This window comes from Suncus etruscus, chromosome 5 (assembly GCF_024139225.1).
Source record: "Suncus etruscus isolate mSunEtr1 chromosome 5, mSunEtr1.pri.cur, whole genome shotgun sequence".
NCBI classification, from domain to species: domain Eukaryota; kingdom Metazoa; phylum Chordata; class Mammalia; order Eulipotyphla; family Soricidae; genus Suncus; species Suncus etruscus.
Genome location: NC_064852.1, coordinates 130215110 through 130241051, shown reverse-complemented (window position 1 = coordinate 130241051; position 25942 = coordinate 130215110). Strand labels below are relative to the sequence as shown.

At 36.4% G+C, this 25942-nt stretch overlaps 1 protein-coding gene across 1 annotated transcript in view; it reads right to left on the bottom strand.

The window, feature by feature from the left end:
* COL5A2 (collagen type V alpha 2 chain) overlaps positions 1–20984 on the bottom strand; it is a gene marked incomplete at its 5' end in the record, with an annotated part of 173209 nt that extends 152225 nt beyond the window's left edge. The window contains one exon of the mRNA XM_049772928.1: positions 20882–20984. Coding sequence (XP_049628885.1) covers positions 20882–20984 — 103 coding nt within the window. The remainder of the gene's footprint in view (positions 1–20881) is intronic.
* Between the last annotated feature and the right edge of the window lie 4958 nt (positions 20985–25942).

The following is a 25942-nucleotide window of genomic DNA, read 5'->3' as shown; positions in this document are numbered from 1 at the left end:
CAATTTTTAACTATCTCTATACTGGCACATAGGAACAAGTACATACCATTACTTATATATATCCAGCAATTCTCTTTACAAAAAGTAATGGTTAGTCCCATCTCTTCCATTTGAATGATTTCTTATTATTCTTTCTTACTGTGGCTACATACATAGTGCATAGAATTCAATGATCAGGGAAACAGTCAGTAAATATTTCATAACTGATTGTCTCATTAATTCTGTAATCAAGTGGTATATAAATAAAGAACTGAATGCCTGTCACAACACTATAATTCTTCAATGATGACTCATTGTATAACAAACCACCACCTTTCTTTCTTTTTTTTTTTTGGTTTTGGGGTAACACCTGACAGCGCTCAGGAGTTACTCTTGGCTTTAAGCTCAGAAAATGCTCCTGGGAGGCTTTTTTGGGATGCGGGAATCCAAACCACTGTCCTTCTGCATGCAAGGCAAATGTCCTACATCCATGCTATCTTTCTGGCTCCACAAACGATCATCTTTCTGTTCAAATTTCACATATTCACATTTTATTCCTTTTGGTTTTTTTGGGTTTTTTTTTTTTTTTTTTTTTTTTGGTTTTTGGGTCACACCCGGAAGCACTAAGTGGCTACTTCTGGCTCTACACTCTGAAATCGGTCCTGGCAGGCTCGGGGAATGCAGGAATCCAAACCACTGTCCTTTTGCATGCAAGGCAAAGGCCCTAACTCCATGCTATCTTTCCGGCCCCACATTTTATTCTTCCCTGCAATGTAGCCAGTAATTACACTTGGTTTTCATTTCTATGAAAACTCAAATTCACAAGATTACCTATAATATCTCAAATAAAATATTTAGCTGGGTAAATAAGAAGTTTTGTATGTCATTTCCTCTTCACTACAGGTATTCATGGAGACCACCAATTTCCATAAGGCTAAAGTAGCCAAAGCTTCTATGGTATTGATTTACATTTTCATAATAATTTTTTGGTTTTTGGGCTACACTCGGCAGCACTTAGGGGTTACTTCCGGCTCTATGCTTAGAAATCATTCCATGGGGCTGGCGAGGTGGCGCTAGAGGTAAGGTGTCTGCCTTGCAAGCGCTAGCCAAGGAAAGGACCACGGTTCGATCCTCCGGCGTCCCATATGGTCTCCCCAAGCCAGGCACAATTTCTGAGCACATAGCCAGGAGTAACCCCTGAGCATTGAAAGGGTGTGGCCCGAAAAACCAAAGGAAAAAAAAAATTATTCCTGGCAGGCTGGAGGGACCAGATGGGATGCCAGGATTCAAACCACATCCTTCTGCATGAAAGGTAAATGCCTTACCTTCATGCTATCTCTCTGGCACCACATTTTCATAATTATTGTCTGCCACATGCTTGGTCTCCTGGATTCTAAGTAACCATTAACCAGTTCTGTGTATCAAATCATATTAATTGGGCAAGGCAAATAGCCTACCCAATATACTATCCAGCCCCAAGTTTACATTTTGAGTCTGTTTTCATTGGAAATACAAATCTTAATTTTCAAAGGGTATTTTGAAGCTCCTACAACATCCTTTCAATCATGTTATTTATATTGCATTTTAATTCATTATCTGAGTCTCCTTTAGCTTTAAAATAATAAACATCTTGTATTATAATCTGACAAAAGTCACTATAAGCTAAAAGGTAAGTCATCAAATTAACATTTGTTTCAATTTCGTATTCAATGCATATTTAATTTAATGTATTTAATGAGGCTTTATACAAAAGGTACTAAATACAGATACAAAAAATATAAAGCTGGTTCTATGTTGGAAGGGAGCCTCAAAGACATGCTCAGGGAGGCCCAGAGACCATTTCTGATAGTTTAAAGACATGATATTCTATATTTGTTGTTGTTGTTTCTGTTGTTGATATTTTATTTGAGGGCCACACCCAATGTTACCCAGGGCTTTCTCCTGGCCCTGTAGTTCTAGCATGCTCAGAAACCATATGGGATGCGATCCACCCTGGATTAGCCGCATGGAAGGCAAACAGCCTACCCACAGTACTATCTCTCTGGCTACCATTGTGTGCTATTTTGAAGGAACAGTTTTCAGGTCTGAAAATGTGTTGCTCCTTGAGCACAATAATATTTTTAGGGGCTACCAGCCATATCTGGTACTAATTTCATTTTTGTTAAAGAGTACAACAATTCATATGAAAATCTAGGTGATATTTTAAGAATTATAATTAAGCAATATGATCACTAATAAAAAAATTACTTGATTTTGAACCATCAGAGAATGTCAACATTGCTGGCATTATTGACTACATGCATGTATTGAGTGGCTATAACATGTTTTGCTATCTGCATTTTGAGTAGGAGAGGTGGTCTTTATTCTTAAGGAGAATGTAATTTCAGATATTGATGGTAATTTGTTAATCAGTAAAACTAAAATGCTTACCCACACAGGAATTTTTCAGAAAAAAAAGTGTTATAGTGTGGATAAAAAGAGCAAAGATGCAATTTTAAATATATGTATACAAAGAGCAAAGATGTATGGAACATTTGAAATATATGAAAGTAACTTCACATCAGACTATTACAAGATGAAGGATTTGGTGCATTAAGGAAATGAAGGCACACAAATAGACCAAAGAAGTAAGTGAATGCATGAACAAGAATCTCTTTAGCTGATCCCCCACTCAGGCCTTTACTGCCCTTTCTCACCTCTGCCTCTCAGTTAGTATGGGCAGGAATGCCTTCAAGTGTTCTCAAACTACCTCCATCATAGTACAAATCACAAGGACCAACTACAAGGGTTTGGTCCTAGATTTTTTTTTGTCCCATTAGATGTTATATAGTCTTTGATGCTGGGGATGAAACCTGGGTTTCTTGCAGGCAAAGAAAATGCCGTAGCCCCTTACACTTTTCCAACTCCAACAAAAGAGCTTGGTTTAAGCAATGCCAATGGAGAGTCACAGAGATAGTAAAGCAAGTAAAGCACTCGCTATGCACACAAATTGGATCCATTAATTGACACCATATATTATCCCCCAAGTTCCACTTCGAGTGATCCCTGAACACAGACCTAGGAGTAAGCACTGAGAACCACTAGGTGTGGCCTAAAAACAAATTTAAAATAAAGAAAAATCGATAGAATAATGCAAGCTTTACAAATATTCATACTCAACATATGCATCTCTCCCAAATATTATTACAAACAGATTTAAAAACAAAATAAAGAATCAAGGACATGTATAAAAATCTCATAATTTCTAAAGGTAAAAGCCTTTAAATTCTGGTCTTCTTTCCCCTTCCTCTTTATTTCCCATCCTTTTGCACTTCCCTTCCCTCTACCCTTCTTTTTACCTGTAGGGCTGAACAGACAATCACTTTAGTCGTTCATATAAGTCAGTAGTACAAATTAACAGCATCACCACTACAAACACAAATTTATCAGCTATAGAGGTAATGTCTAGGAAGACATGATGCTCATTTGAGCGAAGTCTCCAGCTCCCCAAATTTTGAAACATAGTCTGCTGGCTGTAATAGAACATAATAATACATGTTACCTATTTTTCTAATTGTGAAATACAACATTAATCTGAAGTCTTTCAAACTTTGTATCAGATAGTGATTTTTTTCATAATCAACTCTTTCATAGCAATGATAAAAACATTACAAAACTATGTGCTTTCTGAGAGGAAAAAGGTCTGCAATGACTAAATAGAAAAGAGGAGCTTTGTTTTCATGAAAACAGTTAAATTGGGAAGGATGCCCACTAGTATAGACTAGAGAACAAGTTTAAAAGAACGGAAGTAGGGGTCTGGTTTTATGCCCAGCTAAGTTCGAGTGATATAAAAATCTAACATATATTCTAGTCATTTTTTTTTCAGGAAACTCATTCATCTTCCTAAGGGTTGAAAATGAACATGTAAAATGGAGGAGCATAAAATGAATATATATCACATGTACAGCAAATGGCTGAGAAACATCATCAGTATGACTTTTATTATGGAACCATAAGGAGAGGTGAATGAAGATGGAGGACATGTCCACTGTGCTATCTCCATAGATACACTCCAGATAGGACCTGTGGGCCATATTCAGTCAGAGCCAAGTGCATGTATAAAGTGACCTCGCTCAGGGAGCAATTGTCATACTTCCCAAACTATAGGCTGCAAACCAACCTGATTTACCTTTCCTGACCTGAGACAGGTAGGGGTGGGGAAAGGGGGGCGGGCATTGGTGGTGGGAATGTTGCACTGGTGAAGAGGTATATTCTGTTTATGTCTGAAACCCAACTACAATCATGCTTGTAATCACAGTGCTTAAATAAAGATTTTATATATTAAAAAAAAGAAACAAAAAGAAAACCTTCTGTTCTCTAGAGAACTGAGGGATTTGGGGGAATTTAGGCGAAAAGGAACAAAGCTTTGATAGATGAATTAGATGGAAGTGAGATAATTTTACATTAGGATTTTACATTAGGATGATTTTAAATTAGGAGCTGGGACTGGAGCAATAGCACATTGGTAGGGCATTTGCTTTGTGCATGGCTGACCCAGGTTTGATCCCTAGCATCCCAAATGTTCTTTTGAGCATGCCAGGAGCAATGTCTGAGCCAGAACCAGAAGTAACCCATGAGTGCTGCCAGCAGTGCCCCCACCAAAAAAAAGAAATTAGAAGCTGTGACCATGATATACCATAGTTAGAAAAATTTATGAGAAATCCAGATCAAAACTTCAAATCTTAATTATATACTGCAGAAGCATTTTATGCACAAGATTTATATATAATAACTCAATCTAAAACTTAAACATAATATTCTCCAGAATATTTTTCACAAACTGACCCTTTGTGATTATAACCCTATGTAGTTAATAGTCATATACTTTCTCATCAAAAAGAGAAATAGCAAAGATAGAAGAAAGAAGGCTCTAGATAAGCTATCACAGATCTCACGAAGGAAACTGAGGTCTACAACACTTCCACCAAATCACCATGTCCATCCATGATAGAGCTGCAATTAGAAAACAGATTTCCTGTGTCCTGGTTCAGTTTTAATTTAGAAACTTTTCTTTAAAATTATTTCAACAATTCATTCACAAAAGAAACAGTCTATTTAGTTGAGGCCCTCATCTCTTTAACTGCATGTTTCTGTCTGCACAAGTACAGAGTCTTAAAATACACCAAAAAGTAGACAGGCCAAGGGATGATGGGACCTTGATCTAAACACTTGGCTCTGATTGCTGTGGATATTTGTCACCAGTTGAAACTTTTAGCTCTAAGTCACCTTCTGACCCAGAGAAAGGGAATAACCATACAAACAGGCCCTTAGAGATTAACTTTGATTTTTGAGACAAGCTTCCTGAGGAGAGCTGAATAGGGGGGGAAGTAGTAATAACAGTGGATTCCATCCTGTGCCAGGAAGCTACATTTTTTTCTTGAAGAGAAACTACAGTCTAGTCATGTTAGAAAAATTATATTTTTCCATCCGTTGTATTTATCCTCCAGTCAAAGCCTCTGTTCTTGAGTTTTCTACTTGATGGCTTTCTAGATACTTGAAGGTTTCTAAATACTTATGCAAACAGTGTTTGCCTTTCCTCATGTCAAGCTTTCAAATTTTGGAAAAACTGCAGACTTTGTATATTTTCACTTAAATGAAGAATTTGCTTCTTTACTATTATTAATTTATCATTAATTTAATATAAAAAAGTTCATTTTTATTTAACTAACTGGTCATTATAATGCCATATACCATTAAAATAACAAATAATATAATGTCATATATTGTTAAAATAACAATATTACCCTTACTTATGCTTCTACAACAAGTCCAGAAATCCAGAGGTATTATGAATCTTTATTTTCAACCATTTCACAAATGACTAATTTAAGATTCCCAGCATAAGATTAGAAATCTGTAAGGGGAGTGTCGGGACTTTATTCATCTTTTAACTCATGGTCAATTGTTCTTTACCCCTTGTTTCCTTGTTGAGTTGATAGAAAATAATTCAGACACTCAGTTCTTTACTCTTCACCAGCCACTCACACAAGGTTAAATGTTTCCCCTCAAATAAACTCATCCTCCTGACACCAGTAAACTTCCAGGAAAGAAAAAGGATGTAATATGTATTGAGAACTACTTCCTTTCTTGAACGACTCTACCTCTCCAACGAAAACAAGTGCTAAAATCTCTAGAATAAAATAAAGCAAAAATTAAATAAGTAAATGAGTCACCAAGTTTGAAAAAAAAAAAGCATTTCAATATCAAAGTTCAAACAGTAGGAAAGTTGCTAGTTGTTTTTTGTTTTTATTTTTTTTTCCTAACCAGTTTTGTGACTACTCAGGAACTGACTCAGGTCTGGTCCAAAGGAAAAACATGAACATGAGGTCCAGGGAAAATTATTTTTGCCATTTCAAACCTCCAGGTATACTCCTCCCTACACTGTGATTCTGTTCCAGCTGTTGAGAAGTTATTTCCTTTTTCTATTTTTCTCTCATTTTGCTTACCTTTTGAACACGAAGAAGAAATAAAAGTGCAAAAAAGCAGTCTTTGGAAAATGTAGACTGCTAAGTAGCCCTGCTAAAGATTGTCACACCTCTGGTGTATCCAAACACTTCTAGGAGCTGCTTATAAATCCCCTCTACAGTGAAGCAGTTCTTCTCATTCCAAATGCAAACCAGAGCAAGGAAGGCAGTTTAAAATTAAGCTTCCAATTTTTATTAGAGACTTTTATGACTAGCATATTTTCAGAAAAACAAACTCCTAAACAGTCAGGTTGAGAGGGCAGGCCTGCGGATGAGGTAATTCTGGAGCATAAATTGGGTTGTGCTTGATTCGCTCCTACTAGGAATAAATCTGTCTAGGCTACAAAATAAGTGAGGAGCAGAGATGCCTGAGTTCACATGGTCATTATAAAGTCTCCTATGGAAAGAGCTGTGTTTTCACTCTTTTTTGTTACTTTTCAATAGTAAATTTACAATAGGAAAAATTCTTTTTTTTTTTTTTTTTTTTTTTTTGATGAGTTTGTTATTTACATAATTGAACAGTTTGACATGAAAATGAAATTATGTATGGTATATGGAAATGAAGTTTTTTGGGGGATAATTTGGGCCACACCAGGTGGTGCTCAGGGGTTACTCTAGGTTCTGTCCTCAGGAATTATTCCTAATGGTGCTCAGAGGACTATAGGGGATGATGAGAATTGAACCCAGGTCAGCTACATGCAAGGCATATGCCCTATTTGCTGAACTATTGCCCTGGCCTCCTTAATTTTTTTTTTTTTTTTTTTTTTTTTTTGGGTTTTTTTCTTTTCTTTATTTTTTTTTTCTTTTTTTTTTTTTTTATTTAAACACCTTGATTACATACATGATTGTGTTTGGGTTTCAGTCATAAAAGGAACACCACCCATCACCAGTGCAACATTCCCATCACCCAAGTCCCAAATCACCCTCCTCCCCACCCAACCCCCGCCTGTACCCTAAACAGGCTCTACATTTCCCTCATACATTCTCAATATTAGGACAGTTCAAAATGTAGTTATTTCTCTAACTAAACTCATCACTCTTTGTGGTGAGCTTCCTGAGGTGAGCTGGAACTTCCAGCTCTTTTCTCTTTTGTGTCTGAAAATTATTATTACAAGGGTGTCTTTCATTTTTCTTAAAACCCATAGATGAGTGAGACCATTCTGCGTTTTTCTCTCTCTCTCTGACTTATTTCACTCAGCATAATAGATTCCATGTACATCCATGTATAGGAAAATTTCATGACTTCATCTCTCCTGACAGCTGCATAATATTCCATTGTGTATATGTACCACAGTTTCTTTAGCCATTCATCTGTTGAAGGGCATCTTGGTTGTTTCCAGAGTCTTGCTATGGTAAATAGAGCTGCAATGAATATAGGTGTAAGGAAGGGGTTTTTGTATTGTATTTTTGTGTTCCTAGGGTATATTCCTAGGAGTGGTATAGCTGGATCGTATGGGAGCTCGATTTCCAGTTTTTGGAGGAATCTCCATATCGCTTTCCATAAAGGTTGAACTAGACAGCATTCCCACCAGCAGTGGATAAGAGTTCCTTTCTCTCCACATCCCCGCCAACACTGTTTATTCTCATTCTTTGTGATGTGTGCCATTCTCTGGGGTGTGAGGTGGTATCTCATCGTTGTTTTGATTTGCATCTCCCTGATGATTAGTGATGTGGAACATTTTTTCATGTGTCTTTTGGCCATGCGTATTTCTTCTTTGTCAAAGTGTCTGTTCATTTCTTCTCCCCATTTTTTGATGGGGTTAGATGTTTTTTTCTTGTAAAGTTCTGTCAGTGCCTTGTATATTTTGGAGATTAGCCCCTTATCTGATGGGTATTGGGTGAATAGTTTCTCCCACTCAGTGGGTGGCTCTTGTATCCTGGGCACTATTTCCTTTGAGGTGCAGAAGCTTCTCAGCTTAATATATTCCCATCTGTTAATCTCTGCTTTCACTTGCTTGGAGAGTGCAGTTTCCTCCTTGAAGATGCCTGTAATGTCCTGTAGTGTTTTGCCTATGTGCTGTTCTATATATCTTATGGTTTTGGGGCTGATATCGAGGTCTTTAATCCATTTGGATTTTACCTTTGTACATGATGTTAGCTGGGGGTCTAAGTTTAATTTTTTGCAAGTGGCTATCCAATTGTGCCAACACCACTTGTTGAAGAGGCTTTCCCTGCTCCATTTAGGATTTCCTGCTCCTTTATCAAAAATTAGATGGTTGTATCTCTGGGGAACATTTTCTGAGTATTCAAGCCTATTCCACTGATCTGAGGACCTATCCTTATTCCAATACCATGCTGTTTTGATAACTGTTGCTTTGTAGTACAGTTTAAAGTTGGGAAAAGTAATTCCTCCCATATTCTTTTTCCCAATGATTGCTTTAGCTATTCGAGGGTGTTTATTGTTCCAAATGAATTTCAAAAGTGTCTGATCCACTTCTTTGAAGAATGTCATGGGTATCTTTAGAGGGATGGCATTAAATCTGTATAATGCCTTGGGGAGTATTGACATTTTGATGATGTTAATCCTGCCAATCCATGAGCAGGGTATGTGTTTCCATTTCCGTGTGTCCTCTCTTATTTCTTGGAGCAGAGTTTTATAGTTTTCTTTGTATAGGTCCTTCACATATTTAGTCAAGTTGATTCCAAGATATTTGAGTTTGTGTGGTACTATTGTGAATGGGGTTGTTTTCTTAATGTCCATTTCTTCTTTATTACTGTTGGTGTATAGAAAGGCCATTGATTTTTGTGTGTTAATTTTGTAGCCTGCCACCTTGCTATATGAGTCTATTGTTTCTAGAAGCTTTTTGATAGAGTCTTTAGGGTTTTCTAAGTAGAGTATCATGTCATCTGCAAACAGTGAGAGCTTGACTTCTTCCTTTCCTATCTGGATTCCCTTGATATCCTTTTCTTGCCTAATCGCTATAGCAAGTACTTCCAGTGCTATGTTGAATAGGAGTGGTGAGAGAGGACAGCCTTGTCTTGTGCCAGAATTTAGAGGGAAGGCTTTCAGTTTTTCTCCATTGAGGATAATATTTGCCACTGGCTTGTGGTAGATGGCCTTCACTATATTGAGAAAGGTTCCCTCCATTCCCATCTTGCTGAGAGTTTTGATCAAGAATGGGTGTTGGACCTTATCAAATGCTTTCTCTGCATCTATTGATATGATCATGTGGTTTTTATTTTTCTTGTTATTGATGTTGTGTATTATGTTGATAGATTTACGGATGTTAAACCAGCCTTGCATTCCTGGGATGAAACCTACTTGATCGTAGTGGATGATCTTCTTAACGAGGCATTGAATCCTATTTGCCAGGATTTTGTTGAGGATCTTTGCATCTGCATTCATCAGTGATATTGGTCTGTAATTTTCTTTTTTGGTAGCGTCTCTGTCTGGTTTAGGTATCAAGGTGATGTTGGCTTCATAAAAGCTATTTGGAAGTGTTTCTGTTTGTTCAATTTCATGAAAGAGTCTTGCCAAGATTGGCAGTAGTTCCTCTTGGAAAGTTTGATAGAATTCATTAGTGAATCCATCTGGACCTGGGCTTTTGTTTTTCGGCAGACATTTGATTACTGTTTTAATTTCATCAATGGTGATGGGGGTGTTTAGATATGCTACATCCTCTTCCTTCAACCGTGGAAGATTATAAGAGTCCAAGAATTTATCCATTTCTTCCAGGTTCTCATTTTTAGTGGCGTAGAGTTTTTCAAAGTAGTTTCTGATTACCCTTTGAATCTCTGTCATATCAGTAGTGATCTCTCCTTTTTCATTCCTGATACGAGTTATCAAGTTTCTCTCTCTCTCTTTCTTTGTTAGGTTTGCCAGTGGTCTATCAATCTTGTTTAGTTTTTCAAAGAACCAACTTCTGCTTTCGTTGATCTTTCGGATTGTTTTTTGAGTTTCCACTTCGTTGATTTCTGCTCTCAGCTTTGTTATTTCCTTCTGTCTTCCTGTTCTTGGGTCCTTTTGTTGAGCATTTTCTAGTTCTATTAGCTGTGTCATTAAGCTACTCAGGTAAGCTCCTTCTTCCTTCCTGATGTGTGCTTGCAAAGCTATAAATTTTCCTCTCAGTACTGCTTTTGCTGTGTCCCATAAGTTCTGAGAGTTTGTGTCTTTATTGTCATTTGTTTCCAGGAACCTTTTTATTTCCTCCTTGATTTCATCTCGGACCCACTGGTTATTGAGCATGAGGCTGTTTAACTTCCAGGTGTTAAAGTGTTTCTTCTGAGTCCCTTTGGAGTTCACAAATAATTTCAGAGCCTTGTGGTCAGCGAAGGTAGTCTGCAAAATTTCTATCCTCTTGATCTTATGGAGGTATGTTTTATGTGCCAGCATGTAGTCTATCCTGGAGAATGTCCCATGTACATTGGAGAAGAATGTGTATCCAGGTTTCTGGGGATGGAGTGTCCTATATATATCCACTAGGCCTCTTTCTTCCATTTCTCTCCTCAGGTCTAGTATATTCTTGTTGGGTTTCAGTCTGGTTGACCTGTCCAGTGTTGACAAAGCCGTGTTTAGGTCCCCCACAATTATTGTGTTGTTGTTGATATTATTTTTCAGATTTGTCAGCAGTTGTATTAAATATTTTGCTGGCCCCTCATTCGGTGCATATATGTTTAGGAGAGTGAATTCTTCCTGCTCTACGTACCCCTTGATTAATATAAAATGTCCGTCTTTGTCCCTTACAACCTTCCTGAGTATAAAGTTTGCATTATCTGATATTAGTATGGCCACTCCAGCTTTTTTATGGGTGTTGTTTGCTTGGATAACTTTTCTCCAGCCTTTTATTTTGAGTCTATGTTTGTTCTGACTATTCAGGTGCGTTTCTTGTAGGCAGCAGAAGGTTGGATTGAGTTTTTTGATCCATTTAGCCACTCTGTGTCTCTTAACTGGTGCATTTAGTCCATTGACGTTGAGAGAAAGAATTGTCCTGGGATTTAACGCCATCTTTATTTCAAAATTTGGTGTGTCTTTTGGGTAGTCTTGTCTTAGATTAGGTCTTTCAGTTTTTCTCTTAAGACTGGTTTTGTGTCTGTGAAGTTTCTGAGCTGTTTTTTGTCTGTGAAACCATGTATTCTTCCATCAAACCGGAAAGTGAGTTTTGCTGGGTATAGTATTCTGGGTGAAGCATTCATTTCATTCAGTCTTGTCACAATATCCCACCACTGCTTTCTGGCATTGAGCGTTTCTGGTGACAGGTCTGCTGTAAATCTCAGGGAAGCTTGCTTGAACATGATTTCCCCTTTTGATCTTGCTGTTTTCAGAATTCTGTCTCTATCTGTGGGATTTGTCATTGTGACTAGGATGTGTCTTGGGGTGGTTTTTCTGGGGTCTCTTTTGGTTGGTACTCTTTGGGCATGCAGGATTTGATCACATATATTCTTTAGCTCTGGAAGTTTCTCTTTAATGATGTTCTTGACCATTGATTCTTCCTGGAAATTTTCTTCCTGGGTCTCTGGGACTCCAATGATTCTTAAGTTGTTTCTGTTGATCTTATCATAGACTTCTATTTTCGTCTGTTCCCATTCTTTGACTAATTTTTCCATTGTCTGCTCATTTGCTTTAAGTTTTTTGTCCAATCTCTCCTGCTGTATGGAATTGTTATGTATCTCATCTTCCACAGCACCAAGTCTATTCTCAGCTTCTGATACCCTGTCCCAGAGCTTATCCATTTTGTCATTCACTTCGTTTACTGACTTTTTCAGGCCTGTTAGTTGACATGTTATTTCAGTTTGGAGTTTTGTCATTTCTGCCTTCATATTTTCTTGGTTCTTATTAGTGTTCTGTTCAACTCGATCCATGGTTTCTTGGAGTCTGTTGAGCACCTTCCATATTGCTAGTCTAAAGTCCTTATCTGAGAGGTTGATTAGTTGTTCAGTCATTATCTGGTCCTCAGAATTGTCATCTTCATTCTCTATGTCTGATGCTGGCCTGCGCTGTTTCCCCATTGTCACATTTGTATTGTGGGTTTTTCTACGTGTTGTAGTGGTATTCATTGTCTATATGATGTAGGCAGCACACTCCTCTGGCTCCTCCCTTTCTGGATGGGCTGACTTGCCTCTAAGGGCGGGGAGTCCTCCGTGGATGAAGCCTCACACTGGGTCAAATCTTAGGCCCGAGCATGTAACAGAGAAGACAGTCCAGAGAGAAATGTTTGCTTCTGTGATATAGCGCCGTTCTTAGTGTGATTTTTCCTTCTTGTTGCAATGGAGTTCTTTCCTTAGAAAGAGTGCACGGCCGCGTAGCGAAGCGGAGCGGCCGTGCTCCTCTGAGCCTCTTTTTGCCCCACTCGCAAGAGTTTCACGCAAGAGGACAGTAGACAGACATAGACAGGTCACACTCACAGTCTTTCACAGCTGAGCCCCACTGGGCCGGTGTACTTTCGCGGATTTTCCCCGCCTGGTGTCACACACAGGGAGCCAGCTTTTGCAAAGGATAGCCGGTTTTTATGCTCTGAAGTCCCTCCCTGAAAATGGCGTCTGGGCGAGCGAGGTTTCTGGAGGCTCTTTTTGCCCCACTCGCAAGAGTTTCACGCAAGAGGACAGTAGACAGACATAGACAGGTCACACTCACAGTCTTTCACAGCTGAGCCCCACTGGGCCGGTGTACTTTCGCGGATTTTCCCCGCCTGGTGTCACACACAGGGAGCCAGCTTTTGCCAAGTTTCAGGAAAAATTCTTTAACCTCTTGTATTTGGAGAATAAAAATCAGAAATGGGCAATGGTCTCAAAGACATGACCAATAATTTTGTTTGTTTGTTTTGGTTTGGGGGCCACACCAGGCAGTGCTCAGGGGTTAGTCCTGGCTATCTGCTCAGAAATCGCTCCTGGTAGGCACGGCGGACCATATGGGATGCCACTATTCGAAGCACCTTTGGTCCTGTGTCGGCCACTTGCAAGGCAAATGCCCTACCGCTGTGCTATCTCTCTGACCCCAAGATTACTAATTCTTATGTAAAATATTCACATAGGGTCAAAATGATAATAAAGTAGTAGATGATATTTTAGGTTTTCTATTAAACTTTCATCTCTGAAGAGAAAACATTTGATTAAATATTTATATTTACAAATATATTTAAATATTAATTTATATTTTATAAATATTTTATTTTCAATCTCACTATCTACTTCAGAACTTTTGTATTCTCACTACAAACTTTTTCTAAGTACTTCATAGTTATCTCAAAGATCATTGGCTCATGCTATCAAACCTAAAGTCCTCTCTAAAATTCTTCTTCTATTTGATTCTATATCACATCTAGACATGCCAGTATTCATATTTCTTCTCATTCAATTTAGCTCAGTATTAGAGTCTAAGACCTTCTAATACTCCCATATGAGTCAAAATATGGACCCTTAGCACATTCCTATTGCCAGCCCACATATACAGTGCCAACACACATGTCACTAGTATCTCCCCTTTTAAGATGTTTATATTCATGTTTTCATACTTTCATGCTCAATGATTGCTCACACTCTCCCTAGTGTGTTTCTCTTTCTCTCTCTTTTTCTTATCTTCCTCAGAACCTTCAAATAAAACATGCTTTTACTTAGTTTTTAATATGCATATGTATGTTTAAAAATATGAACCTGAATTCATTCCTTCACACATAAAAGACATTTTAATCATATTTTCACGTCATATTCAATGCATTTATGTGCATGAAGTAGCTTATTACATGCCACAACTCTCATGCACTTCAGACATAAATGCATGACATGATTGAATTTAGAAAGTAGAAAGTAAGTAAAGGAAAAATGGTGCACTCTATTCTGAATTCACTTATACTCCATTGTGTATAATTCTTTTCTCTTACATTCAAGGATTTTTTCCATATTGTACAAGTAAAAATATTTTAGTTCATAAAAAATGTATGTATATGTGGATGCATAGATTTAGATAAGTAGACAGTAATTTTGTACTCTTTCTGACAGAGAATAATGACCAAGCTAGTCTGACTAAAATTCTAGAACTATCCCAGATCATGGAGAGTTGTATATACCATGCATATTGAACATTATTACTTCTTCAAATTATGGAAGTCCTCATTTAGGGGGCTGGAGCACTAGCACAGTGGTAGGGTGTTTGCCTTGCAAGTGGCTGACCCAGGATGGACCTAAGTTTGATCCCCAGCATCCTATATGGTCCCCCCAGCCAGGAGTGATTTCTGAGTGCATAGCCAGGAGTAACCCCTGAGCATCACCAGGTGTGGCCCCAAAACAAAACAAAACAAAACAAATCCTCATTTAAAGTTGCAAAGCCACTAAATATAAGAATAAGGATCAAAATCTTTAAATGGTGGAACCAACCAGGTTCCTTCTCCTTCTAAGGTCTATATGCCTTATATAAGTATAGTTATAATAGTACAAGTTATAATATTTAGACTACAAAAAGTGTTTCCACTGAAATGGTTATTTCCATGTTTGCTGTCAGCTTGAAGTTTAATTTAAACTTCCTGTTAAAAAAAGATCTATAAAGAAAAGAAACTATTTTTTTTCTTCCCAGATCCAATCCCTGTCCCAAAAAAAGGCACAAAAACACTTTTGATTGTGTAGTTTTATCAGATAGTTTGTAGTTATACCAGATCTAATAGTTATACAAGATACCTATACTAGAACTAGATAAGATCTGGTAGAGAGTACAACCATGTGTGCACCTCCCACATCAAATAATTAGCTATTATAATAATATTTATTTTACAAAATAATTTTAAGAATCAAATTTCAGTACTTCATTCATAATATCACTACCATTCTTCTTTATAGAGGGCAATATATAGGAAATAAAAATACTGCTTTGCTTTAACTTCCTAAATAATTTTCCTTGGATAATTTATTCAGGAAAGTGTGGTCACCTTGACTTCTTTTGAAGGATTAAATTAAGGACATCAATAAAATATACTAAAAATACACTAAGGTAACCAATATGGCCTCAACAAATCGGATAGTCTCTGAAGAGCATGAAATAAAAGTAAAGAGAATTATATATATAATTTGAATACTATTTTCCCTTTAATCCAAATCTACCATGAAAACGATGTAGGTCTTAAATTATATTTTCAGAAAATGATGGTGAACCTGCAATGGTTTATCTATAGACTTTAATTAAGCGGCCATAAAAGTGAAAGCAATAGTTAGAATAACAAGTGATTAAGAAGGTCACAGTGTGTAGTCTTGGGAGAAAAGCCAACTGGTCTACATTAAGATCAAAAGAGTGTTAGGCAAAAGCTAATACAATGGTTCACAGCAGGAACTGGATTCACATAAATTAGAAGCAACTGCACCCAAACCTACTGAACCAAGGTATGTGAAAAGTAGAGGAGCCTCTTGATATAAAGCTCTTCAGGTGATTCTTTGTGATACAGCTCAACACTAGCCTGTGGGTTACTCATCAACTAACTCAAAGAGTCATAGTCAGTATTGGTCTTAGGTTTGTCAATCTCAAGAATACACCAGGGGCCGGAGAGAGCATGGAAGTAGTGCATTTGCCTTGCATGCAGAAGGATGGTGGTTTGAATCCCGGCATCCCACTTGGTCCCCAGAGCCTGCCAGGAGCGATTTCTGAGCATAAAGCCAGGAGTAATCCCTGACTGCTGCTGGGTGTGACCCAAAAACTAAAAAAAAAAAAAAAAAAAAAAAAATACACCATTACCTATCCGTGTACCAACCCATATATAGAAATAGAAACTGACTTAAAAACACAGTCTCATGTTAGTTGGGATAAAAGTTACAGTAACTTATATCTTATCTGAAGAGAATAAGAAAGCAAATGAAAACTGAGATCCATTGAGTATACTTGGCTTCATAATCTACTCAAAAAACAACAATAGCCAGAGAAGATCTGACCACTTAAATATGGTCTATATTTGTAACCAAAAGATCTATTCCATTACAAGTAGTTGATTTTTTTTATCATTTTTGTTCATTTTGACTTCCTAAACATCATTCTTTCATTTATTTTCTTCATAATAGAAGTCCCATTTCAAGAGTAAATTTCCAGTGCCATTCAGAATAAAGATTTCATAGTTATATGAAATTATATATTTACATATTTATAGTTTTTGTACCTGTATGACTACATTTCTGCCAATTTCAAGTAATTTAAAATGATGTGTATAATCAATAGCCTTTTTAAATAATGGCATCATAGTCTTTATCTTCCATTCTCTATCCAGATGCCTGAAAAGTGTATGTAATGATTGAAGCTGTAACAGACATGTCAGACTCTATATGTAGTCAAAGATTACATTGGATTATACCCTAGGAATGTGGAAGTAGCTTCTAGAAAACAATCACATCTTGATAAATTTAGGGAATTCATTTACAAGTCTTTCCCTACTTAATTTTTAATAAGATGCTAAAGCATCTTTCTGTGTGAGAACTATACATTCTGTTCTATAATATTATATGTAGAACAAAACATGCATTATAAAAGATAACTTTGTATATCTTGTATGATACAAATATCTTTTTTATGTATTCACAATGTAGCCTACATTATGTATTCACAATCTATCATGTATAAATGATTTTATCCATGCACTATTCAGTGCTGATAGATAGATAGATAGATAGATAGATAGATAGATAGATAGATAGATAGATAGATAGATAGATAGATAGATAGATAGATAGATAGATAGATGAGAAAATTTAGACAGAAGATAATAAAAATACAAAGGAGCATGAGAGGAAAATTCTATGACTTCCTCATTTCTTAGAATCAGAAGTTGGCATAGATTCAGGATATCATCCTAGAGTTGCCATAAGAATGCAATTTATACATAGCACATGAGCCCAATTTGGCACAAAAATATATTGTATTTGGCTTATGTACTAGTTTTTTTTTTAAAGTTTGCTTTAAATGTCTGAAAGTGGATGCACATCTTCAGTTCTCCACAGGACTATCACCCATCTTCTGTTGATGCACAAAACCTTTTTCACTTGCATTATCCTCCTGGTATCTGAAAAGCACTGTCATAAGTCTCTAGAAATAAAACAATACATTTCTGATCTTTCTTGTCTACATTGATCTACTGTTATTTAAGCTAATAGTTCATATAAAAGTTTTTTTCAAAGATTATGTATTCCATTTCCAATGACAAAAATGTATAGAGACTTTTATTTAAGAATATATAAATGTTCATAAATGCAGTAGTATTTTTTCTGACAAAAACTACAACCTTTCAAAACATTTTCCACCAAAAAAAAATATCAGGAAAACCCATGGAAAACTCACTTTGTGATCTTAATGCAAGTGTTTGCTTTGTAATAGTGACCACTAAAATTAGTCCAATCCCTATACTACATCCTTTTAGTTATTAGAAATTTTTGCAGTCAATTCAATTTCTAAAAATTTATTGGAAGGGATTATGATTTGGGTATAAAAAACAGTTTTCTTTCTTTGCTTTATCTCATCATTTAAGTTTACTGTCAAGCATGCACCAGTTTATGTTTTATATTTCCAATTAATTATCGAGTTAAAGAAAAATATAACTTGATGACTTGAAGAGTATAAATAGGGCCGGGTGGTGGCGCTAAAGGTAAGGTGCCTGCCTTGCCTGCACTAGCCTTGGACGGACGGCGGTTCGATCCCCCAGTGTCCCATATGGTCCCCCAAGCCAGGAGCTACTTCTGAGCACATAGCCAGGAGTAACCCCTGAGCATTACCGGGTGTGGCCCAAAAAAAAAGAGTATAAATATATAGACATATATATTTAATATATATCTCATATATATGTTTATATGTGAAGTCTATATATAAGATATCTCTTAAGTGAGTATACAGTTCTCTGCATTTATAAAATGCAGAATATATCTGTGTATAAAGTCTATATAAATATATAAATTATTTATAGCTAAATTTTAAAAAAGTACAAGTTTTACATGTATTCTTTAAGTATTTCTTTAGTTCAAACATTCTAGGCTAAGGTTTTCCTAAATATAAAACCACCTGGTATTTCAAAATTCTGATACTCTTCATTAAGCTTCTAATGAGCCTCTACAGGAAAAATAAAGTATTGCCAAGTATATGTACAATACAACTTAAATCAAAACATATATAAGATAAAATAAGTTACAAATGTCTTAATATATTGGATGTTGATATTCTATTCTACATTATCATTAAATACGATCTTTTGTTATCGCATTTTTTATCATATATTCTCTAAGATTAAGTAATAACAGAAAAATCTACATTTTTAAGTGTGTATACAAGCTACTGCTCTTTTTTGTTGTACTGTAAGTTTAGAATTATGAATTCTATGATGTTTAGTTATTCTGGCATTTGTACTGCCCAAATGAGCTTAAGATGCCTGGTTATTTTGTAATGTAGAGGTAGAGAAGATTTAGTAAGGAGTTGTGAAATTTTTGCACCAAACATCATATTCCTACCACAAAAATTAGTACTCAGGAATATTAAAATATGTTATTTTTCCAGAAACACAGAGAATTCATAAGTATTTAGGAAAGCATTTTAATATATAACCTAGTTTACTAATGTTATGAAACATTCTTTTCTTTAGACATATGTTGAAATTTTCCATGTTTATAAAGAGCATTTGTTTTAAAATATATGAACAGAGAAATTTACATTATAGTTTAAATTAAACTGGTTGGTTTTCTTGGTTGAGAGAGTCAATTGTTTCTTTTATAATTATATTTTCTATCTCAACTATAATCTTTCAGTTTTTTTCTGATTATTACTTTCTATTCAGTCATCTTCTCTTACCCTTCAAAATGCATGCTTTCTACAACCTTACACAGAAATTCAAGAGTTTTACATTTTATAAATCATCTTGTTTTTTAAAAAAAAAAAAAAAAAAGAAATAACAACGAATGTAACATTAAAAATTCCAGATTTTAGAAAGTGCCCCCTCTATGGGACTATGGTCAGATTGTTGGTATTTATCCTAGACTCTTCATTTTCACTGGTTAAAACTGTTTCAGGAGTTAGGTCTCTAGATTAACTTTATGAATATAGTTAAAGCAAGAATACACACAAGTAGGTGCTAAAATGCGTACAGACGTGCATCATTTACATGTATATATAACATATGTAAACAACTGAAATACTTCATAAATACGGTTTTTTAGAAGCATGAACTTGATGCTGAAATTTATCAAAATCTGAAATGGCCTATTGTAAGAGTATGTGATGGTACTTGAAATTTCCTCCCTGAAGAGTAAAGATTTGTCCATTAGGGAAATCAATTTAAAGGGTTTTATTAAATTCATGGGATTCTTGCCTTTTCTTTCTTTTCTTTCTTTTCTTTTTTTTTCTTTTTATTCATTTAATTACTTTTTGCTTTACTATACCATATAATTAAACCCAAACACAGATTGAAGAGAAATTTTCGGTATCAGGCAAAATGAATGTGTGTGTGTGTGTGTGTGAGAGAGAGAGAGAGAGAGAGAGAGAGAGAGAGAGAGAGAGAGAGAGAGAGAGAGAGAGAGAGAGAGAGGAGGGAGGGAGGGAGGAAGGGAGGAAGGGAGAGAGAGAGGAAGGGAGGGAGGGAGGGAGGGAGGGAGAGAGGAGAGAGAGGGAGGGAGGGAGGGAGGGAGGGAGAGAGGAGAGAGAGGGAGGGAGGGAGAGAGAAGAAAGGATTATCTCTAAAATATAATACCCATAGAAAGCCTCCGTGATCAAATAAATTCTATGAGGCACGCCGATTTTCTGCCTTCCGTCATCCAACAGAGAACCACTGCTGTCCTAATAATCAAGTCACTGGGGTGGGAAAAATACCACTGTTGTAAGAAATCTGGCTTCTATCAGCTTCTCAGGGAGAAACAAACGAGACTATCCCTCAGTAAGCAAAAGTGATTTTAGAATCCCAAATGGAAAGAGGAGAGAGAAGTAAAAGACTGTAAAAGAAAAGAAGAAGAAGAAGCTGGTGATAATGAAGAACCAGTTAACAGACTGGCTGCAGAGGTTTTTCTAAACAAAGAATTTTATGAAGCAGCGAAATTCAGTACAAAAAAGACTCCACCCTACCCAGCCTCTGCTGCAACTTTTCCCAGTTCTGAAACTCCAGCCCCCAGAAGGGAGCTCCTCTAACTAAAAGTCTCTTTATTGCTCCGTTTCAAGTACTCTTCCCTACTTTAAAACTTCCCACTCTCTCTTTCTCCAAGAAGGCAAACAAACATTTAGCCTACACTTTCCCAGAAAACATTCAGAGATATTCTCTCTCTCTCTCTCCAACAGCGAAGATAGAAGCTCCGGATTTACAAAACAACCCCGATTGTCTTCTAAACTAATTCCCAGGTGCCAGTCCCTCAAGCCCCCTTCTTAACTTTAAACCCAGAACATCCTTTTCATGCTATGCCTGAGGCTTAACATTCCATCTCTTTCCCCAAAACCGTGCAATAAACGCCACAAGCAAAGCAAACGGCAAACTCACCGTCCTCGCCTTCGTCCTGGGCTTTTATTGAGACCAATTGCCCTAATAAAACAGTAAGAATGAGGAGAGGTCCTGCTTCTACCCAGTTTGCCATGATGTCTAAATATTAGACATGTGGGTCCTCCGGGGAAGTGAGAAGTAGATTCTAAGGGAATTGTAGCACCATGAAGTCAGCTGCGGGCTCTTCTTTCAGCACCAGCCCTAAGGCAGTCTCTTGCAGACCCCCTTTTTTCAGCACCAGCTCCAGCACAGTCTGTGAAAACTTTTTTCAAGCGATGCAGCTTTAAATAGGAAGAATGCTGCCTCCACTTCTTTTCCTGCCCCTTTTCAGCTTGTTCGGGCTCATAACCATCCAGTGTCTGCCAAGCAACCGTCTGATTGATGGTAAACAACCAAATCAGAACCCGAGGCTCCGTGCCTTGAACTGTCCCCATTTCATTTGTGTTTGAAGCGCAAATGGGGCTTCATCACAGCCACAAAGGCTTGTTTTCTCTCCTTCCTTTTTATTTGTAAGAAAGCTTGGGAGAAGGAAAAAGTCTTAGCCCTCCCTTTCGAGTCCTCCTCCTCTCTCCCCCCACACTCCTTAACTTTTCCCCTTTAAACTGAAATTAAATAGGAGGAGGGGAAATACAGTCTTTTAGGCTATTTTTTTTGGCATCAGGAGAATTTAGGATTCTCTTGTCAATCTCACACTTTCAAAGGATAATGTTTAACCCTTTGTTTTTACAAAAGAAGAAATAGTCTTATGTCCATCCCAATTCCTGGTTCTTGACTTAGACTTTGGAAAGGAATAATTAAACTTGTGAGCAGGTACAGTCTAGGTAAAAAGCAAACGTTTGGGGCAAACAAGTTTGGGGTATACCATGATTCGGAGTATGAGTGCTCTTCTTATTTCTGGCTCTCCTTCAAGAGTTCACATCTGCAGACCCCTCTTGACCCAGAGCTTTTTATTATGTAGAAACACAGCCTAGTAAACAAATATATAGGAATGGAATTACATCTGGATGCAGAAATTTCAAACAGCAGTTCTGCTACTCACTAACTTTGTACACACTCCCTATACACTCCAATTTTTTCAATTCAGTAAAGGGCTTTGTTCTGACCCCTGTACAGGGTTTCAAGACACTAAAATGAGTAATGTATTATTAAGTAGGCTTGAAATTGCAAAGAGCTACGTTTACTCTTTACTACAAAAAAGTAAATGGTGGTGTTATTATCTCTAAGCACTTTCAAATAGAAGGATGCCCCCCTCCCTTCATGATTGCACTGCCACTGGAAACAGCATCCATTGCACATGGCTGACCCCAGCTCAATCCCTAGCACCATATATGACCCTCAACTCCAATCAGGAGTGATCCCTGAGCATAGAGCCAAGGAGTAAGTCCTGAGTGCTGCTGGGTATGACACCACCACCACCAAAAAATAAGAACATGAAGAACATTTATAAATTTTGTGCCAATGCCATGCTGGCCAAGATCTGAATGGCCTCAGAGTATTCTACATAATCTTCTTGAAAAATATGTAGCTTGAAATCTATGTAAGTTTAGATCCACGTGAGCTAAACATTTTCTCCTTTACTACATCTAGAATCAGAATAGCTGCTCTGTCTAGGACATATGAATTAAATGTTTGTAATTATTCAACAATGACTCAATACCCTGCAGTGTACTGAAGGAAGGGATGGCATAAAAGAACTGAAGGATAGGCCCATTGCTTTCAAGGAACTCTATGCAGACTCTTAAAGCTTATATAAAGCTAGAAATAAAAGCTGGAAGATACAAGAATATAGGATGCAGTGTATCTAATAGAAATTTGAAGAGAGGAAATGTAAACTCAAAGAGAAGAAATACAAAGAGAGGATAAGATTAGCTTAATGATGCATGATCACAATACTTTCTAGAAAATATCCACAAATCTTTGAATTCAAACTATGCAGCAAGATTCTTTGGAGAAGTTTCCAGAGAGCAACTCCTCAAGCAGTTCTAACACTGTTTCCTTCAATATAACTTTAATGATATAAATCTCATTTTAGTTACATGTATGTATATGTAGTATATATTATGTACCTACTTGCCCCTTCTCCTGCTTTGAAAACATTTTGAAAACTAACACCTCAATAGCCCAAAAGGGGTGGCATAATGTTCAGGCAATTTGTATGGATTAGAGACAAAAATTATTTTGGAGAATATACAACTCTGAGAAATTATTCTAGATTTTGAGATTTAAAGATTAATAAAAAATTTAAGATCACAGAATCTGTAGTTAAGAATACATTCTATACAATACTTGTTCAGACGAGCATCTTAGTATATTATCAAAAAGCTATTCACAACGGAGACTGGAAGAAGTACAAGAGAAAAGATTGTGTTTTGCATGTAACAGACTTGGTTCAATCCCCAGCACCATATGGTCCCCCTGAGTATCCTCTGAGTAGGCTTTAAAGGGTCAGAAAAACTCCTAAGGGTTACCCATAATAGTTCCTAGGTCCAGCAAATGGAAGTCCAGGTAATTCTCATCACCATGGAGACCAGAACAGCACCACATTCTCTGTCATATTGAATCTGTGGATCCAGAACTGCCAGGAAGACACCAGGTATTCTGAGCACTGCTAGAAAAAATACTCCCCCCATCCCTTCCAACCACTATCTTTAAGTTACTAACATCTTATCAACACCATTATTTAAAATTTAACTAGAAAAACAGCTTTACTGATAAAACCTAAAGACAACACAACCTTTCAGAGTTCTCTCCAGTTTTAGCCTCCTGTTAACCTCATGCCCCAAACAAATGGCATAAAAGGAGCAGAAGAAATATTTCCATGAGAACTGAAATAAATTAGCTTCTCTCTTGTCCTTAAGAGTTTTGTGATGAACTTTCTCTTTGTTTTCCTTTAGAATCCTGTTATAATTTGGAAAAAAAGAATAAAACTTTTCATTGGTGTGGACCAGCTGCTTCTGGCAAGTGCGGTTAAATTAAGGAACGAGAAATCAACCATTCTTAGTCCTTGGAAAATCGATTCTAGTCCTCAGGGCTTGGATATAGGGCTCAGAAATTGTTTAGAATTTAAATAAAATTTGGCTTTGGAGGGCAAATATGTGAACTGATTGAGTAATATTTTTTTTTACCACTTTAGTTTTACATAAAAACCCTGAAAGATGGGGCCGAAGCGATAGGACAGCCGTAGGGCATTTGCTTTTCCAGGACAGACCTCGGTTCAATCTCCAGAGTCCCATATGGTACTCCAAACCAGGAGCGATTTCTGAGCACATAGCCAAAAGTAACCCCTGAGAATCACTGGGTGTGGCCCCCAAAAAAGCCCTGAAAGTTATTCCATATATAAATGTGTATATATATATATATATATATATATATATATATATATATATATATATATATATACACACACACACACACACACACATTTTTCAAAGAAATATTTCAAAGAATGTTTCAATGTTTCAAAAAAATTTACCTGCTCAAGCTTTCTTATTAAAAAGTGGCAATTTAGGATTCTATTTTTTTGAGCTGCAAATTAATAAATTGCTCAGGAGTACCTGACACCATTTCTTCTCTCCAAAGAAAAATAATCTCTCTGAGCTTCTGTATCCTATTCCACCCTTTTCACATTTCCTTCAGGATATTATTGCTGTTTACTCAAGTAAAAAGAAAGAATGATATAAAATAAAGTTAGCCTTTAACTTTTTCCACATTTTCATATGTCTGGCTTTTTTTTTCCTTGCACACATTCACCCCACAGCCATATGTTATTATTATATCTGGATTATCATTGTCCTCAACTGATATTGCACTGCAAGAGATTTGAACACCTCTGTTGATAAACCAAAAATGATTCTTTTTCCTTCTTACCATGTTTTCTACTCTATAATGAAACTCTAACATTGATGGTTTCCTGGCCCTAAACTTCCTTCTTATATCACTTGTCTTTCTGATGAAATTCCCTCTCATAATTCCTTTAAGAAAGGAGTTTTACTTCCAAGATTAGCTTTTATTCTTCCCTTACTCATTATTGTTGGATATATTAATAATCAAATCCCTTGACTTTAATTTAATCTTCGGACTAATTATTTCTATTGTAAACTTTCTGAACTGCAAAGATATATTTTGAAATACATATATTGTACATTTCCTTCTAGACAAGTGCATGAAACTCAAAGTCCAAAATAAAGCCATCATCTCCCCGTTGCTTCTTTTTAAAGTTTATTGTAAACTTTGGTTCTATTGTGATTTGAGTTCATATTTACAGTTATAGAATCAAACTCTTTATATGCTATATGACTATTTCCCATACATCAGCATAAAATGAATAAATTTTCCCAGTCCTACCTATCCATATTTTTATAATAATCACTATTTCATTCTTGTAATATAAGAAATTTTCTTTTATTTTATTGTCTACCACATAATGATAAGAATCATATAAGTTTTACTTTCCTTTCTGACTTATTGCACAAAGCATAATGCCTTCTAGGTCCATACTTTGCAAAAACTGTTCATTTTTTTCTACTGAGTAGTAGTAACTGGAATTCATACAACTCTTAGAAATAGTGTGTGTGTTTTTATTCCTTGAATAAATACCTGGAGTTGGAGTAAATGGATCATAGACACTGCTATTTATTCCAAACAACACTACTATTTTCCTAGTTACCTAAAGGTCATAAGCATGAGACAACATTCTCCCTCCTCTCAGAATACAAATCCAATTGATGTACAAGTTTTATTGGTTTTATTATGCATTTTTGGACTCAGCCACTTAAGCTGAGTAAAAATAAAATTAACAAAATATAAATAGTACAAAGAAAACATAGAATTATGATAGGTTTGTGAGTCTTTTTATTTTTTCTTTGATTGAAATTCTAATATGATTCTTTTAAAGAATTAGAAAAATAGTGAGAAGAGGAGGAAGATGAAGAGAAGGATGATAAAAAAGAAAGAAAAGAAAAGAAAGACAGGAAGAAGAGTAGAGGGGCAGAAAAACGCCTACTCCAAGGGTTATATCTTTCCATCTCCTTTTGATTTTCTCTTTTGGCTTCAACCATTGGA